Source organism: Hyperolius riggenbachi, chromosome 3 (assembly GCF_040937935.1).
Source record: "Hyperolius riggenbachi isolate aHypRig1 chromosome 3, aHypRig1.pri, whole genome shotgun sequence".
Lineage (NCBI taxonomy): Eukaryota > Metazoa > Chordata > Amphibia > Anura > Hyperoliidae > Hyperolius > Hyperolius riggenbachi.
Genome location: NC_090648.1, coordinates 183,203,548 through 183,219,925, shown reverse-complemented (window position 1 = coordinate 183,219,925; position 16,378 = coordinate 183,203,548). Strand labels below are relative to the sequence as shown.

The 16,378-nt window shown below is 46.9% G+C and overlaps 1 protein-coding gene and 1 long non-coding RNA gene across 4 annotated transcripts in view; one reads left to right on the top strand and one right to left on the bottom strand.

Moving 5' to 3' along the window:
• LOC137563223 (uncharacterized) overlaps positions 1-9,470 on the top strand; it is a 58,955-nt gene extending 49,485 nt beyond the window's left edge. Inside the window, exon 3 of the long non-coding RNA XR_011030294.1 lies at positions 9,182-9,470. This is a non-coding gene — a long non-coding RNA (uncharacterized lncRNA). The remainder of the gene's footprint in view (positions 1-9,181) is intronic.
• FAM227B (family with sequence similarity 227 member B) overlaps positions 1-16,378 on the bottom strand; it is a 468,573-nt gene that overhangs the window by 66,927 nt on the left and 385,268 nt on the right. For all 3 annotated transcript variants that reach the window (XM_068275409.1, XM_068275408.1, XM_068275410.1), the window contains one exon: positions 8,330-8,436. In XM_068275409.1, the coding sequence (XP_068131510.1) occupies positions 8,330-8,436 (107 nt within the window). The remainder of the gene's footprint in view (positions 1-8,329; positions 8,437-16,378) is intronic.

The following is a 16,378-nucleotide window of genomic DNA, read 5'->3' as shown; positions in this document are numbered from 1 at the left end:
CATGTCATAGGTAGGTAGCTTCCACATCTGGGAAGGCAGTATTAATGCTGAATAATACATATACATAGGTTTTAAGCACATACACTGCCATCCAGATAACTTTTTTTTAGGGAAACCTTTTCTTACTGCAAACCTGTGGGGGGGAAAAGGTAAAGTTAGACACCTTAGCAGAAGAAAGCCTCTGGATGACCCAGAAACTTCTCCGATCCTTATTCACACTACTGATGCTTGCCAGGACCCTCTTCTTCTTCTTCACCACTGCACTAACATCCGTGTCGAGGGAGGTCCCAGCGCTGGATCAGTGCAGTTGAGGAGGATGGGTGAAGCCTTTGGATTATTCAGAGGCTTCACTCTACGCTTTAATTCAACAATGCCAACTACTGTATACGGTTTCAAAGTAAATCAGCCTGGGGGATAAAATGGCCAAATTGCAGGCCAGATCTTTAACCCATTAACCACTTCCCGACCGCCGTATTGACAATTGGCGGCCGGGAAGTGGACCCCGCAAGGACCGCCGTATTGACAAATGGCGGCGGTCCTTGTAGGGGCATGGGCGGAGCGATCGCATCATCCGTGACGCGATCCTCCGCCGGCGACTGTCTCCGCTCACCCGCTGCAACATCACGCCAGCGGGATGTTAACTCGACGATCGCCGCATACAAAGTGTATAATACACTTCGTAATGTTTACAAAGTGTATTATACAGGCTGCCTCCTGCCCTGGTGGTCCCAGTGTCCGAGGGACCACCAGGGCAGGCTGCAGCCACCCTATGTCGCACCCAAGCACACTGATTTCTCCCCCCCCTGCCCCAGATCGCCCACAGCACCCCTCAGACCCCCCCCCTGCCCACCCCCCAGACCCCTGTTTGCACCCAATCACCCCCCTAATCACCCATCAATCACTCCCTGTCACTATCTGTCAACGCTATTTTTTTTTTACCCCTCCCCTGCCCCCTGCCCCCTCCTGATCACCCCCCACCCCCCAGATTCTCCCCAGACCCCCCCCGACCCCCCCCCCTATGTACTGTATGCATCTATCCCCCCTGATCACCTGTCAATCACCTGTCAATCACCCGTCAATCACCCCCTGTCACTGCCACCCATCAATCAGCCCCTAACCTGCCCCTTGCGGGCAATCTGATCACCCACACCGATAGATCGCCCGCAGATCCAACATCAGATCACCACCCAAGCGCAGTGTTTACATCTATTCTCTCCTCTAAACACCCACTAATTACCCATCAATCACCCCCTATCACCACCTGTCACTGTTATCCATCAGATCAGACCCTAATCTGCCCCTTGCGGGCACCCAATCACCCGCCTACACGCTCAGATTGCCCTCAGACCCCCCCCTTATCAATTCGCCAGTGCAATATTTACATCTGTGCTTCCCTGTAATAACCCACTGATCACCTGTCAATCACCTGTCAATCACCCATCAATCACCCCCTGTCACTGCCACCCATCAATCACCCCCTGTCACTGCCACCCATCAATCACCCCCTGTCACTGCCACCCATCAATCAGCCCCTAACCTGCCCCTTGCGGGCAATCTGATCACCCACCCACACCAATAGATCGCCCGCAGATCCGACATCAGATCACCACCCAAGCGCAGTGTTTACATCTATTGTCTCCTCTAAACACCCACTAATTACCCATCAATCACCCCCTATCACCCCCTATCACCACCTGTCACTGTTACCCATCAGATCAGACCCTAATCTGCCCCTTGCGTGGCACCCAATCACCCGCCTACACGCTCAGATTGCCCTCAGACCCCCCCCTTATCAATTCGCCAGGGCATTATTTACATCTGTCCTTCCCTGTAATAACCCACTGATCACCCATCAATCACCCCCTGTCACTGCCACCCATCAATCACCCCCTGTCACTGCCACCCATCAATCAGCCCCTAACCTGCCCCTTGCGGGCAATCTGATCACCCACCCACACCAATAGATCGCCCGCAGATCCGACATCAGACCACCTCCCAAGTGCAGTGTTTACATCTGTTCTCTCCTCCAAACACCCACTAATTACCCATCAATCACCCCCTGTCACTGCTACCCATCAGATTAGACCCCTATCTGCCCCTAGGGCACTCAATCGCCCGCCCATACCCTCAGAACGCCCTCAGACCCCAGCCCTGATCACCTCGCCAGTGCATTGTTGCATCTATTCCCCCCTCTAATCACACCTTGCGACTCCCATCAATCATCTCCTGTCACCCCCTAGCACACCTACTCATCAGATCAGGCCCTAATTTGCCCCGTGTGGGCTCCTGATCACTCGGCCAAACCCTCAGATCCCCCTCAGACCCCCTTCCGATCACCTCCCCAGTGCATTGATTGCATCTATTTTCCCCTCTAACCACCCCCTGAGACACCCATCAATCACCTCCTGTCACCCCCTAGCACTCCTATCCATCAGATCAGGCCCAATACAACCTGTCATCTAAAAGGCCACCCTGCTTATGACCGGTTCCACAAAATTCGCCCCCTCATAGACCACCTGTCATCAAAATTTTCAGATGCTTATACCCCTGAACAGTCATTTTGAGACATTTGGTTTCCAGACTACTCACGGTTTTGGGCCCGTAAAATGCCAGGGCGGTATAGGAACCCCACAAACGGACCCCATTTTAGAAAAAAGACACCCCAATGTATACTGTTAGGTGTATGACGAGTTCATAGAAGATTTTATTTTTTGTCAGAAGTTAGCGGAAATTAATTTTTGGTTTTTTTTCACAAAGTGTCATTTTTCACTAACTTGTGACAAAAAATAAAATCTTCTATGAACTCGCCATACACCTAACGGAATACCTTGGGGTGTCTTATTTCTAAAATGGGGTCACTTGTGGGGTTCCTATACTGCCCTGGCATTTTAGGGGCCCTAAACTGTGAGGAGTAGTCTAGAAAACAAATGCCTCAAAATGACCTGTGATTAGGACGTTGGGCCCCTTAGCGCACCTAGGCTGCAAAAAAGTGTCACACATGTGGTATCGCCATACTCAGGAGAAGTAGTATAATGTGTTTTGGGGTGTATTTTTACACATACCCATGCTGGGTGGGAGAAATCTCTCTGTAAATGGACAATTGTGTGTAAAAAAAAAATCAAACAATTGTCATTTACAGAGATATTTCTCCCACTCAGCATGGGTATGTGTAAAAATACACCCCAAAACACATTATACTACTTCTCCTGAGTACGGCGGTACCACATATGTGGCACTTTTTTACACCCTAAGTACTCTAAGGGGCCCAAAGTCCAATGAGTACCTTTAGGATTTCACAGGTCATTTTGCGACATTGTTGGTTTCAAGACTACTCCTCACGGTTTAGGGCCCCTAAAATGCCAGGGCAGTATAGGAACCCCACAAATGACCCCATTCTAGAAAGAAGACACCCAAAGGTATTCCGTTAGGAGTAGGGTTAGTTCATAGAAGATTTTATTTTTTGTCACAAGTTAGCGGAAAATGACACTTTGTGAAAAAAAACAATTAAAATCAATTTCCGCTAACTTGTGCCAAAAAAATAAAAACTTCTATGAACTCACCATACTCCTAACGGAATACCTTGGGGTGTCTTCTTTCTAAAATGGGGTCATTAGTGGGGTTCCTATACTGCCCTGGCATTTTAGGGGCCCTAAACCGTGAGGAGTAGTCTTGAAACATAAATGACCTGTGAAATCCTAAAGGTACTCATTGGACTTTGGGCCCCTTAGCGCAGTTAGGCTGCAAAAAAGTGCCAATCATGTGGTATCGCCGTACTCGGGAGAAGTAGTATAATGTGTTTTGCGGTGTATTTTTACACATACCCATGCTGGGTGGGAGAAATACCTCTGTAAATGACAATCTTTTGATTTTTTTACACACAATTGTCCATTTACAGAGTTATTTCTCCCACCCAGCATGGGTATGTGTAAAAATACACCCCAAAACACATTGTACTACTTCTCCCGAGTACGGCGATACCACATGTGTGGCACTTTTTTGCACCCTAACTGCGCTAAGGGGCCCAAAGTCCAATGAGTACCTTTAGGATTTCACAGGTCATTTTGAGAAATTTTGTTTCAAGACTACTCCTCACGGTTTAGGGCCCCTAAAATGCCAGGACAGTATAGAAACCCCACAAATGACTCCATTTTAGAAAGAAGACACCCCAAGGTATTCTGTTAGTAGTACACTGAGCTCATAGAAGATTTTATTTTTTGTCACAATTTAGCGGAAATTGATTTTTATTGTTTTTTTTCACAAAGTGTCATTTTCCGCTAACTTGTGACAAAAAATAAAATCTTCTATGAACTCACCGTACTACTAATGGAATACCTTGGGGTGTCTTCTTTCTAAAATGGGGTCATTTGTGGGGTTCCTATACTGTCCTGGCATTTTAGGGGCCCTAAGCCGTGAGGAGTAGTCTTGAAACGAAATTTCTCAAAATGACCTGTGAAATCCTAAAAGTACTCATTGGACTTTGGGCCCCTTAGCGCAGTTAGGGTGCAAAAAAGTGCCACACGTGGTATCGCCGAACTCAGGAGAAGTAGTATAATGTGTTTTGGGGTGTATTTTTACACATACCCATGCTGAGTGGGAGAAAGATCTCTGTAAATGGACAATTGTGTGTAAAAAAAAATAAAAAATTGTCATTTACAGAGATATTTCTCCCACCCAGCATTGGTATGTGTAAAAATACACCCCAAAACACATTATACTACTGCTCCTGAGTACGGCAATACCACATGTGTGGCACTTTTTTGCAGCCTAACTGCGCTAAGGGGCCCAAAGTCCAATGAGCACCTTTAGGCTTTACAGGGGTGCTTACAAATTAGCACCCCCAAAATGCGAGGACAGTAAACACACCCCACAAATGACCCCATTTTGGAAAGTAGACACTTCAAGGTATTCAGAGAGGGGCATGGTGAGTCCGTGGCAGATTTCATTTTTTTTTTTGTCGCAAGTTAGAAGAAATGGAAACTTTTTTTTTTGTCACAAAGTGTCATTTTCCGCTTACTTGTGACAAAAATTAATATCTTCTATGAACTCACTATGCCTCTCAGTGAATACTCTGGGATGTCTTCTTTCCAAAATGGGGTCATTTGGGGGGTATTTATACTATCCTGGAATTCTAGCCCCTCATGAAACATGTCAGGTGGTCAGAAAAGTCATAGATGCTTGAAAATGGGAAAATTCACTTTTTGCACCATAGTTTGTAAACGCTATAACTTTTACCCAAACCAATAAATATACACTGAATGGTTTTTTTTAATCAAAAACATGTTTGTCCACATTTTTCGCGCTGCATGTATACAGAAATTTTACTTTATTTGAAAAATGTCAGCACAGAAAGTTAAAAAAATCATTTTTTTGCCAAAATTCATGTCTTTTTTGATGAATATAATAAAAAGTAAAAATCGCAGGAGCAATCAAATAGCACCAAAAGAAAGCTTTATTAGTGACAAGAAAAGGAGCCAAAATTCATTTAGGTGGTAGGTTGTATGAGCGAGCAATAAACAGTGAAAGCTGCAGTGGTCTGAATGGAAAAAAAGTGGCCGGTCCTTAAGGGGGGTAAAGCCCACGGTCCTCAAGTGGTTAAAAACACTAGGTCTATTATGAAACAAAGTATTGGTGAACTGAGATCCCAGCTGTTAAGCAGCTAAAATCCTACAATAGGCAGGAATGGAACATTTCACTTTAGAACTACAACAATCGCTTCTCCAACATTTATAGCTGATAAACCAAGAGGAAATTCAAGTGAGTGATGATTAAGCCCTTGTCCACTGTAACGAAACAGACCACGTACCTGCAGTATTGGAGTCTGAAGTGTGGAGGACAGCAGCTCTTGCAAATCACCCCACAGAACCTCTGAAGTGAGGACAGAGTCTCTGGGAGGCGAAGGGCAGAAGCGCTAGCAGACCCAGCGGCGTGACGACCAAGCGCGTGACCAGGATGAATCTGCACCACTTCCGCGGGCTGAGTACGGGTGTGCAATAACTCAGCAACCGATACAGTAGTTGGATAGTTAGGCGACAGCGTAGTCTTGATCCTTTTCCAGAGGTCAGCAACGGAGCGGGTTCTCATACAGGCCAGGGTCGATAACAGAGCAGGTAGTCGTCCAGAGCAGGAATCGGTAACAAATCGGGTAGTCAGACAAGTAGAGGTCGGTAACAAGTCGGGTAGTCGTAACAGGCAGAAGTTGGTAACCAGGCAGGCAATCATACAACAGGAATTCAGGAACAAGGGCAGAGTCAGAACTCACGTCACGGGAGAACATCTCACTTGCTGCAATACAACAGCACTGAGGCCATGTTCTCTTTGGACTTATAAAGGCCATTTGACACACAGCCGCGTCAACGCGTCCAAATGTGCGCGTGCATGCGTAATTACGTCATGTACACGCGGACGTCCCTCCGCAACGCACCTGCGCAGTACACTCAACCCGCGCCTTCCGGCGCTGAGGCCAATGCCACCGCACATGACGCGAACGGGCGCAAACCGCCAAGACCCCACGCCTAATGGAGCGGCGGCCTGCCCCAGGACGCACGCGGACAACAGTTCGTGTCAGCCGCCGAGTCCGCACAGGTAGGTGACCGTGACATCCACACATTTTTTATGCCTCTGGCATAAAATTCAAAATGAACATATATTAAGCAAAAAGTACCATTTCTGTTCCAACATTTGCAAGGTTGTCTTAGTACTAATGAAAAAAAAAGTATAACTATATTTTATAAAGTTATATATTCTGCAAAAAATGTTAAATGACCACTCCAGCGGAAAAAAGTAAACAGCTAAAATCTGACAGCAGGTTTTGTACTAGTCAGTCTCCTCATGGGGGATTCTCAGGGTTTTATTTTCAGTAGCACTTCCTAAGCGGCAGTTTATCTGCCAAAACAGTAAGATACCAGACAGCCTCCCTACTCACTTGCACACAATTTTGGCAGTTAGACTTAGCAAATGCCATTCAGGAAATGTTATTGAAATCAAAGTAAACCCTGAGAATCCCCCATGATGAGATGAACCAGTACAAAACCTGTCAGTTCTGTCAGATTTTAACTGCTTACTTTTTTCGCTGGAGTGGTCCTTTCAGACACATTGCTGTAAGTTAAACAGCAATGTGCCTTCTTTCACCTCCTTAGCGGTAACCCAGAGTCAGGCTCGGGATGGAAATCTGCAGTTCAGAGCAGTAATCCCAAGTTGGATCCATTTGAGGTGTGGAATGTGCAGGGCTCCTGCAGATCTATCAAGCGGTATGATTTTTAGGGTCTGAAAGCTTGTAAAAAAAATTGCACCACTTTTTGAAAAAAAATCTGGAAATAATCATACCGCCAGGGAGGTTAAACAGAAGGTATTTGCGATTATTCAGGTTGAAGTGAGCATATGAGGTGTCCCACAGTGCATCACTGCTAAATATGCAAATCATCCTTTTGTTGTCCCTTAAAGCTAAACACACCTCCAGGACCGCTGGAATGCAATTATGTGTCAGCTACAGAGCCACACTAATCCAACATGCATACTGACTGTTTCAAACTGGTTGATCTTCATCAGTGCATGGCATGGATTATTATGGCTCTACACACTACTAGGAGTTCTGGTTCACTGTGAGTTTCCCGGGCAATCTGCTGTACATTAGTCAAAGTAAAATTCTGATATGCACACCTTACAGTTTTGCCTATGGTATTATGGGGTCACTTCCACACCAGCATCAGGATCACTGTAGTTTGTAGCTAAGAAATGTTGGCACTTAGCTGATATAACCTTATCCGGGACATGAACCGGCATTTCAGTAGACACACACCCACAGGCCATGCACACGCATGCTTACATATGACTGCTAGAATGCTGCACATTACACATTTTCAAGGCTAAGCCAAACTTTTAGGCAGGGAACACACTTGACTTTCAGTTTTCCGCGCGCGTTTTTCTGCATACTTTTTCTGCACACTAAGTGTGTTTCCATGCAGGAAAACGCGTGCGTTTTTTCACAGCAGCTGATGCAATTGATACAGAAAACTGCCAAAATGTGCAGAATCAGGATGCAGAATGTCAGTTTTTTTCTGCACGCGAACAACACAGTAAGTGTGTACTAGCACATTGATTAACATGAGTTCTCAGTTTTTCTGTGCAGAAAACGCGTACGGAAACTGTCAAGTGTGTTCCCTCCCTGCCTTATAGTTAATTATGAACATATGGAAAAGTATCACTAGTTATGCAACAAAGTCACTGTTCTGCTATTAAGTCTAAGCCAAGCAAACACACATGCACCTAGCTCTTCTCTTTATGCTTTGCCTGCAATCTAAATTTTCATAAAAACGTATGAACATTTACGTACCTCTCTCACTGGTAATTTTTTCTCTGCTGTAGAATTCTTAGGCAGATTGGAATCTCTGGCCTCTTGTATTAAATCATCTAAGTTAAACTCCAGTCGCCATTTCACATCTAGATTAAAATGAAGATTACACTGTAAAATGCTATGTATCTCAAGTTCTTCCATATAGGAGAATATTTAACTTGTTTGTTCAACTTGGCAACAGCTATATATACATATTTCTTTTCTGACTGCCTCACAAGGTGCAAATGGTTATAATTTAGTTAAATATTGGAAGCAGAACATCAGACACACTTCCAGGAAGCATGTGCACTCTCTAAGTTCATGTTTAATGCAGACACTGTTGACATCATACATCTTGCATGCATTCACTATTTGCTGTGACGACTGCGGCTGCCACTGTTAACAGTTTCATTATAATGCACTGATGAGTATTATATAAGGGTAAAAATGTCTGACAGGCCAATGGAAAAGTTGAAAAGTTTATCTTAACTTTCACTTGGTTAGCCTTAATATAGCACACCCTTCCCCTTATAGTTTCTACAGCACAGAATTGTTTCAGAGCACCAGCCTGATTAGTAAGTAGACATTTAAAAGGTAAACAGCAATACAAGAATTACATATGGGAAAATAATGTACTAGGAATCAAAAATGTGGAAGGGTCTACGAACGTTAAAACTGAATTTGACATAAAGATCTTAATTCTCAAATACTTTTGACAATCCATTAGGGTAGAGGCAATTACTTCCTGAATTACATAATGATGTCCAAAAGCGATAAGGTAATTAAGAGGTGGAAAGGAGCAAGAGGCTATAAACAATGTGTTTCCTAAAATGTGTCTATTTTATTTCAAAGTGTGCTGCTTTGCAATTCAATCCTTCAGAAGTGAAAATAATTGAGGTGTCGGACCTAAGTAAAGAGGAAAAAAATTGCGTCCGTAAACAAAACAAAAAAACAAAGGACTCTGGAATGGAGGTAGATGAGATTTTCTTGTACCCATGATGGTAAATTCAAAGAAGAAAAAATAAGATACTTTTAGGACTGAAGTCGCAGGAGAAAAATATTTACTGCAAAACAACCAGAAGAAACAGAGAACTATGATGCTGGAAAAACTGTTGCTGTGTAATTAAATAAAAGAAGATATAAAACAAGCAAGAAAACAAATATCAGTTCAGTATCATGGTTTATTAAAGGGGAACTTCAGCCTAAACAAACATTCTGTCATTAAGTTACATTAGTTATGTTAATTAGAATAGAGAAGTAATATAATTTTTTACCCACCCTGTTTTAAAAGAACAGGCAAATGTTTGTGATTTATGGGGGCTGCCATCTTTGTCATGGGGGCAGCCATCTTTTTGGTTGAAAGGAGGTGACTGGGAGCATAAGACACAGTTCCGACTGTCCTGTGACCTGATAACCCCTCCCAGCTGCACGTGCTAGGCTTCAAATGTCAAATTCAAAGTGTAAAAAAAAAAAAAAAAAAATTGCACCAAAACAACAGAACGAGAACAACATCAGAAATCCCATCATGCTTTGCACAGCATCAGGGGAAAAATGCCCGGGCAGTTTTCTTCTGTGTAGCTAAAAATGAGGCTTGTATAAGAGAAACAAAGTTCTGATGCTGTGAAACTGTTAAAGAAACACCGGGCCTTTTCAGTGCTGCTGAGTCGATTTTTAGTCTGGAGGTTCACTTTAATAACCTTTTGCCAATACGTGTTGTTGAAAGGCAAGTGGTGTCATCTCTGGCACACAGCGTTGGGTCAAGGGTCCATCTGACCACAGATGCTTGGTCTGCAAAGCACGGTCAGCGCAGGTACATTACTTATACAGCACATTGAGTCCTTCCTTGGATGTGTGGTGGTAGCCGTTTCTCAGGCTCCTACTCCGGACCGGAATAGAACCCTGAATCCCCGACCATGGTACAGAAACTACCAAAGAGAGTTGATCACACAGTTGAATGAATGGCAGACTTGCCCTCCATAACAGATTCCTGTAATGATCCGCTCAGCTGTCTGCACAAGCAGACAGCTGTTTGACCATTCCTTAAGTCTGTGGGCTGCAGGTCTCTGGAAAAGAGACCTGTCTTGACTTTGCAAGTTTCAGACCTGCTCTGCTGCTGAGGAATTTGCATACATTTGTCATGCAAATTGCCTAGCTACCTCCTTTAAAGGCTTGCAGTATAAATATCATGTGATCCCACAATCCTTTGCTGGTCATGATGGTTTGTTACAGCTAATACACTCCTGGAGTGTCAGCCTTGCTATTGTTGCTAATAGATTATCTAAGGGCCCTTTTCCACTAGCAATCGCTAGCGTTCATGCTGAACGCTAGCGATTGCTGAATCGCAATTACCGGCGATTCCCCGACGTTCGCGGCCGCGATTTTGCTATGCTATGCACTGCATAGCAAAATCGCGGCAAATATCGCTCCGCTGCGCGTTCGCGTTCCCGGCAAAAACGAATCGCGGTAGTGGAAATGACCTACCGCGATTCCTATGTTAAAAAGCAAACCGTAGCGATTGTAAAATCGCTAGCGGTTTGTGTTTTTGCGATTCAGCCAGCGCAAACGCGCTGGTGGAAAAGGGCCCTTAGAGTAATTCCTGGGGACTGCACTAGGCATTCCTTCTAGTGCAGTCAGGTTGTATTATTTGTATTGCCTTGTTCTCCCTCTCTGTCTCGATTGCCTTGTCGCCAGTGGCGATCGACAAGGAATCGTTCTGTCTGTCTGGAAGTGTAGGCCAGAGTTGCGGTTGCTACTGGTTACTTCTTCTGTCTGTCTTGCCGTGTGGATCGCACTCGCTCTGGTGGAAAGAGCAGTGGATCCTGCTAAGCCTATTCCTGTACTCGGATCACACTTGCTCTGGTGGAAAAGAGCAGTGGATCCTGCTAGCTTTGTTTCTCTACTTGGATCACACTTGCTCTGGTGGAAAAGAGCAGTGGATCCTGCTAGCTTTGTTTCTCTACTTGGATCACACTTGCTCTGGTGGAAAAGAGCAGTGGATCCTGCTAGCTTTGTTTCTCTACTTGGATCACACTTGCTCTGGTGGAAAAGAGCAGTGGATCCTGCTAGCTCTGTTTCTCTACTTGGTTCACACTTGCTCTGGTGGAAAAGAGCAGTGGATCCTGCTAGCTCTGTTTCTCTACTTGGTTCACACTTGCTCTGGTGGAAAAGAGCAGTGGATCCTGTTAGCTCTGTTTCTGTACTTGGTTCACACTCGCTCTGGCGGAAAGAGCAGTGGATCCTTCCTGTCCTGTCCCTGAACCCGGATCGCACTCGCTCTGGCGGAAGAGCGGTGGATCTTATCTGATCTATTCCTGTTGTTCGTTCGTCTGTCTGTCTGGAGCAAACGCTTGCGGTTGCCTGTGGTAAGGCAGCCGTTTAGCAAGCGTTCCTATTACTTGTTCATTTGTGTTAATTCGTTAGTCAGGGTGGTGTGCTTGTCTCTGTTGCGCTTATTGTGCGGAGACCTCGCCGTAAATGCGCTTGTCGCTGTAGCGTCTAACGCGCGGTGACTGCATTTAGGCATTGCGTTTGTTATTTACGTTGACATTCTCATTGTATGATATGCTGTGCCTTTCTCTCTGCTCCTGCGGTTAACCTTTACTCTGTCTTGTGTCACTGTTGGCAATCACCACTCTTGCGATTGCGTTCACACTTTGGTCTTCGCTGTTGTATGTCGACCGTCGCCGGGCGGCGACTAGATTTGTAAACATACATACATTCTGTCTCTGTGCTCTCTCCCTCGAGAGAAACTATCCTGCTCTGTATTGCCCCATTACGTACAATCATTATCTAGCATCTGTGGCTGTGCAGAGGATCTGTTCCTCTGCACTCCACAGCTCCATCTGCCGGCAGGAATTCCCTTCTACAGGTGCATAGCACCATTGCTGGGTTCTCTCCAATTATACGCTTGTGGAGGATTTCCGCAGTGTCAGCGCGCATCCTGTGTGCTGAACACGGAAATAATTACACAATCGTTACAATTTCCGGTAAAGGTTTTTACGTGTACTCATTATTATACAGGGCCTTGAAAGAGTCTTGTATTGTTATTTCTGGTCACTACCTCCCCGAGTCAGGACTTGCTTGCCATGCCTGCTGCCTTCCTTGGATGTGCGGTGGTAGCCGTTTCTTAGGCTCCCACTCCGGACCGCAATTGAACCCTGATTCCCCGGCCGTACACTTTCTTTAACAATGGTAGAGAAAGAACCATCGACAGTCTGAGCAGCGATGAACCCCTGGACTACTGGGTGCGCAGGCTTGACCTGTGGCCAGAGCAGTCACAATTTGCCATCCAACTTCTGGTTTGCCCTGCCTCAAGCGTCCTGTCAGAAAGGACCCTTCAGCGCAGCTGGAGGCATTGTCAGTGAGAAGAGAAGTCGCCTGGGTCAAAAAAGTGTTCAGTACCTCACCTTTATCAAAATGAATGAGGCATGGATCCCGAAGGACTACTACCTGCCCGAAGACTAAGTCAGTCCCCACAAAGCATCTCTGCCTGCAGGCCGCTTGACTGCCTTCTCTGCCACCAACAACAGGGTCCAGGACTCAAGGTGGATTCCTGAACAAAAAGAATAATAATTTTTCTGGCGCGTGTACATGCCTGCCTAATTTTTCTGGTTGCACTGCGGCTGCAACAACAAAACAAAAGGCATGCACATGGGTCAATTCTCCTTCGTGATCGTTACCTTGCCGCGGTGAAGGGGCTTGCGTATCACAATGAAGCAATGACTGGCTATATGAGTGTGTTGGGGGGGGCACACCTGACCCAAGATAATAAGATTGTTGCTTCATTGTGGACAGACCAAATTCAATCAGCTGGACAGTCAGTCACTGTTGCACTGTCATTGAGCTACCTCAGCCGGACCATATGGGCTTGAACACCACCATCACCTGCACTCTTGCCATGGTGCGCGCCAGTCCAGCATGGCCATCACTACACAAACAGCTGTTTGCGGTGCGTTACACAGCGAGTTTGGTCTGTCAGTGTGAAGCAGTACACTAATTACACTACCTGATTGATGTATACACACGAAAGATGTTTTAAAGCACTTTATGCCTCCAATTTAGGAATGCAATGTGATTTCTGCCCTTTAGGGATTATAACCTTGCTGTGCATCAAATCCGTGATTTTCCCTGGGACTTTCAGCATGTATCCCACTCCGCCCCCCTCCAGGTGTTAGACCCCTTGAAACATCTTTTCCATCACTTTTGTGGCTAGAATTAGTGTTTGTAGTTTTGAAAGTTCGCCTGCCCATTGAACTCTATTGCAGTTCGCAAAGTTCGCCTGTTCGCGAACGTTTGCAGAATTTTGCGTTCACGGTTTGCAAACCAAAAAACGTGTGTTTGCGACATCTCTACTGGTCAGTATTTGGTGTAACAAGCCCAATTTGGAGTGACTGCTTTGATGCCCTTTGGCTGGCTTCTAGTTTTTCACATTGCTGTAGGGTACCTTTAACAGCCCAGCTTTATGGTTTATGATCTTCCTTTCTTCTCTTCCCAATGTGGAAATTGGGCTGGCCAAGGTAGAGGGCCAGATCCTATTTCTTAACCTGTTGCCGACTGCTCCACGCCAATTGGCGTGAGCAGTGTGGCAGCCCCAGGACCGCTCCACGCCCATTGGCGTGAACGGTCTTCTATGGGGCTAGAAGGAGATTGCATGCATCTCCTGCTTGGGGGGCGGAGCTCCGCCCCACCTTCAGTCTCGGAAGACTTAGACAGTGGTTTCGCCCTCTAATTACTTTGTACAGCGCTGTACTGGGGACAGCCGTGCGAGGGAAGCGATGCACTGTGATAGGCTGAAGCCTATCACACCCGATCGCAGTGATTGGCTGGCCAGGGGAGGGAGGGAGGGAGGGATCTAAGATAAATTTAAAAAAATATATTTCGTTAGAAATTCAATAAAATAAATATTGACAAAAAAAAACACCTGGGGGGCGATCAGAACCCACCAACAGAGATCTCTGTTGGTGGGGAGAAAAGGGGGGGATCACTCATGTGCTGAGTTGTTCGGCCCTGCAGCTTGGCCTTGAAGCTGCAGTGGCCATTTTAGTCATAAATGTTCTGGTCACTAGGGGGGGGTTAACACAGCAGTCCTCAGGTGGTTAATTAAGGTGATGGGAGCATCACCTTATCCTATTTAATTCAATTTAAGACACCCCCCGGGGCAATATAATCGCCCAGCAAGTTCTTTACACGCTATCCGATTGCCCTTTTCATCTTCCCGGAAGACATGAGCAACAGCTGTTATGACGACAGCCAACAATCTTACCAGAGGGATGCAGAGCCTGTGGGGACAGGAAGAGGATGGCCACCAGCATCTGGATCACCTGGGTGGTGAGCAGGCACGTGCAGAGGGAGATTCTTTGGGTGCCCAGGCATCCCCCCTTTTAAAATCTTCAAAAAAGGCCCCTCGGCGCACAAAATAAGCCCCGCCCCTGACCACGATAAGCCCCGCCCACCCGCGGGATCTCCCTCCACCTAGGACTCATACTGACCTCTACCTCCCCCAGCACCCATAGTGACCTCTCCCTCCACCTAGTGCCCACAGTGACCACTCCCTCCCCTAGCACCCACAGTGACCTTTCCATCCACCTAGCACTGACAGTGACTTCTCCCTCCACCTATGACCCATACTGACCTCTCCCTCCCCAGTACCCATAGGGATATCTCCCATCACCTAGCACCCACAGTGACATTTACCTTACTCAGCACCCACAGTGACCTTTCCCTCCATCTAGCACCCGCAGTGACCTCTTCCTCCACCTAGCACCCACAGTAACCTCTCCCTCCCCCAGCACCCACAGTGACCTCTCCATCCACCTAGAACCCACAGTGACTTCTCCCTCCCCCTAGGACCCATACTGACCTCCCCCTCCCCAGTACCCACAGTGATATCTCCCATCACCTAGCACCCACAGTGACCTCTCTCTCCACCTAGCATCCACAGTGACCTCTCCCTCCACCTAGCATCCACAGTGACCTCTCCCTCCCCCAGCACCCACAGTGACCTTTCCCTCCACCTAGCACCCACAGAGACCTCTCCCTCCACCTAGCACCCACAGTTACCTCTCCCTCCACCTAGCACCCACAGTTACCTCTCCCTCCACCTAGCACCCACAGTGACCTCTCCCTCCCCAGCTCTAGCAGTGATCCTGCCTACCCCAGCACCCACACTGACCTATCCCTCCCCCAGCACCCACAGTGATCATTCCCTCCCCCAGTGGCTACCTTCCTGTCCCCTGCAGCATCCACATGGACCTCCCAACCCAAAAACAGCACCTACAGTGATCTCTCCCATTGCCAGCACCCACAGCGACCTCTCTCAACACCCAGCATCCACTCCCTCCTCCAGTAACTACACTGACTATCCCAGCACCCACATTCACCTCCCCTTCCTCCAGCACCCATACTGATCTCTTCCTTCCACAGCACCCACAGTGAATTACCCTTCACCCAGCACCCATACTGACCTCTACCCTCCCTTAGCAGCAACTATGCCATTCACAGCAGCACCCATAGTGACATCTCATTCCTCCAGCACCCACAATGACCTCTACCGCCCCCCAAGACACACAGGGACCTCCCCCAAAGGACCCACAGTGACCTCCCTTTCTTCCAGCACTCATATTGACCTCTACCTTCCACAGCATCCACAGTTACTCCCCCCCAGCACCCACAGTGACCTACCCTTCCCCCAGCACCCACACTGAGCTCTACCTCCCCCAGCAACCACACTAACCTCGACCTCCCCTAGCAGCAACTATGCCATCCATAGCAGTACCCACAGTGATCTCCCACCCCCTGCACCCACAACAATCCCACCAATATTCAGCACTCACATTAAACTCAACCAGTAACCCCCACTATAGCAAGCACCCAGTACTTGTACCCTGCACCCAATACTCACATCCGGCCTCAATATGGCACTTAGTACTTGCATCAAACAGCCACATAACACCCAGATGACACCCAGTACCTGCACCCCTTCACCCTATAGCATACACCCAGTTCTCACACCCACACCACATGGCACAGTACTTGCACCCAGTCCCAACA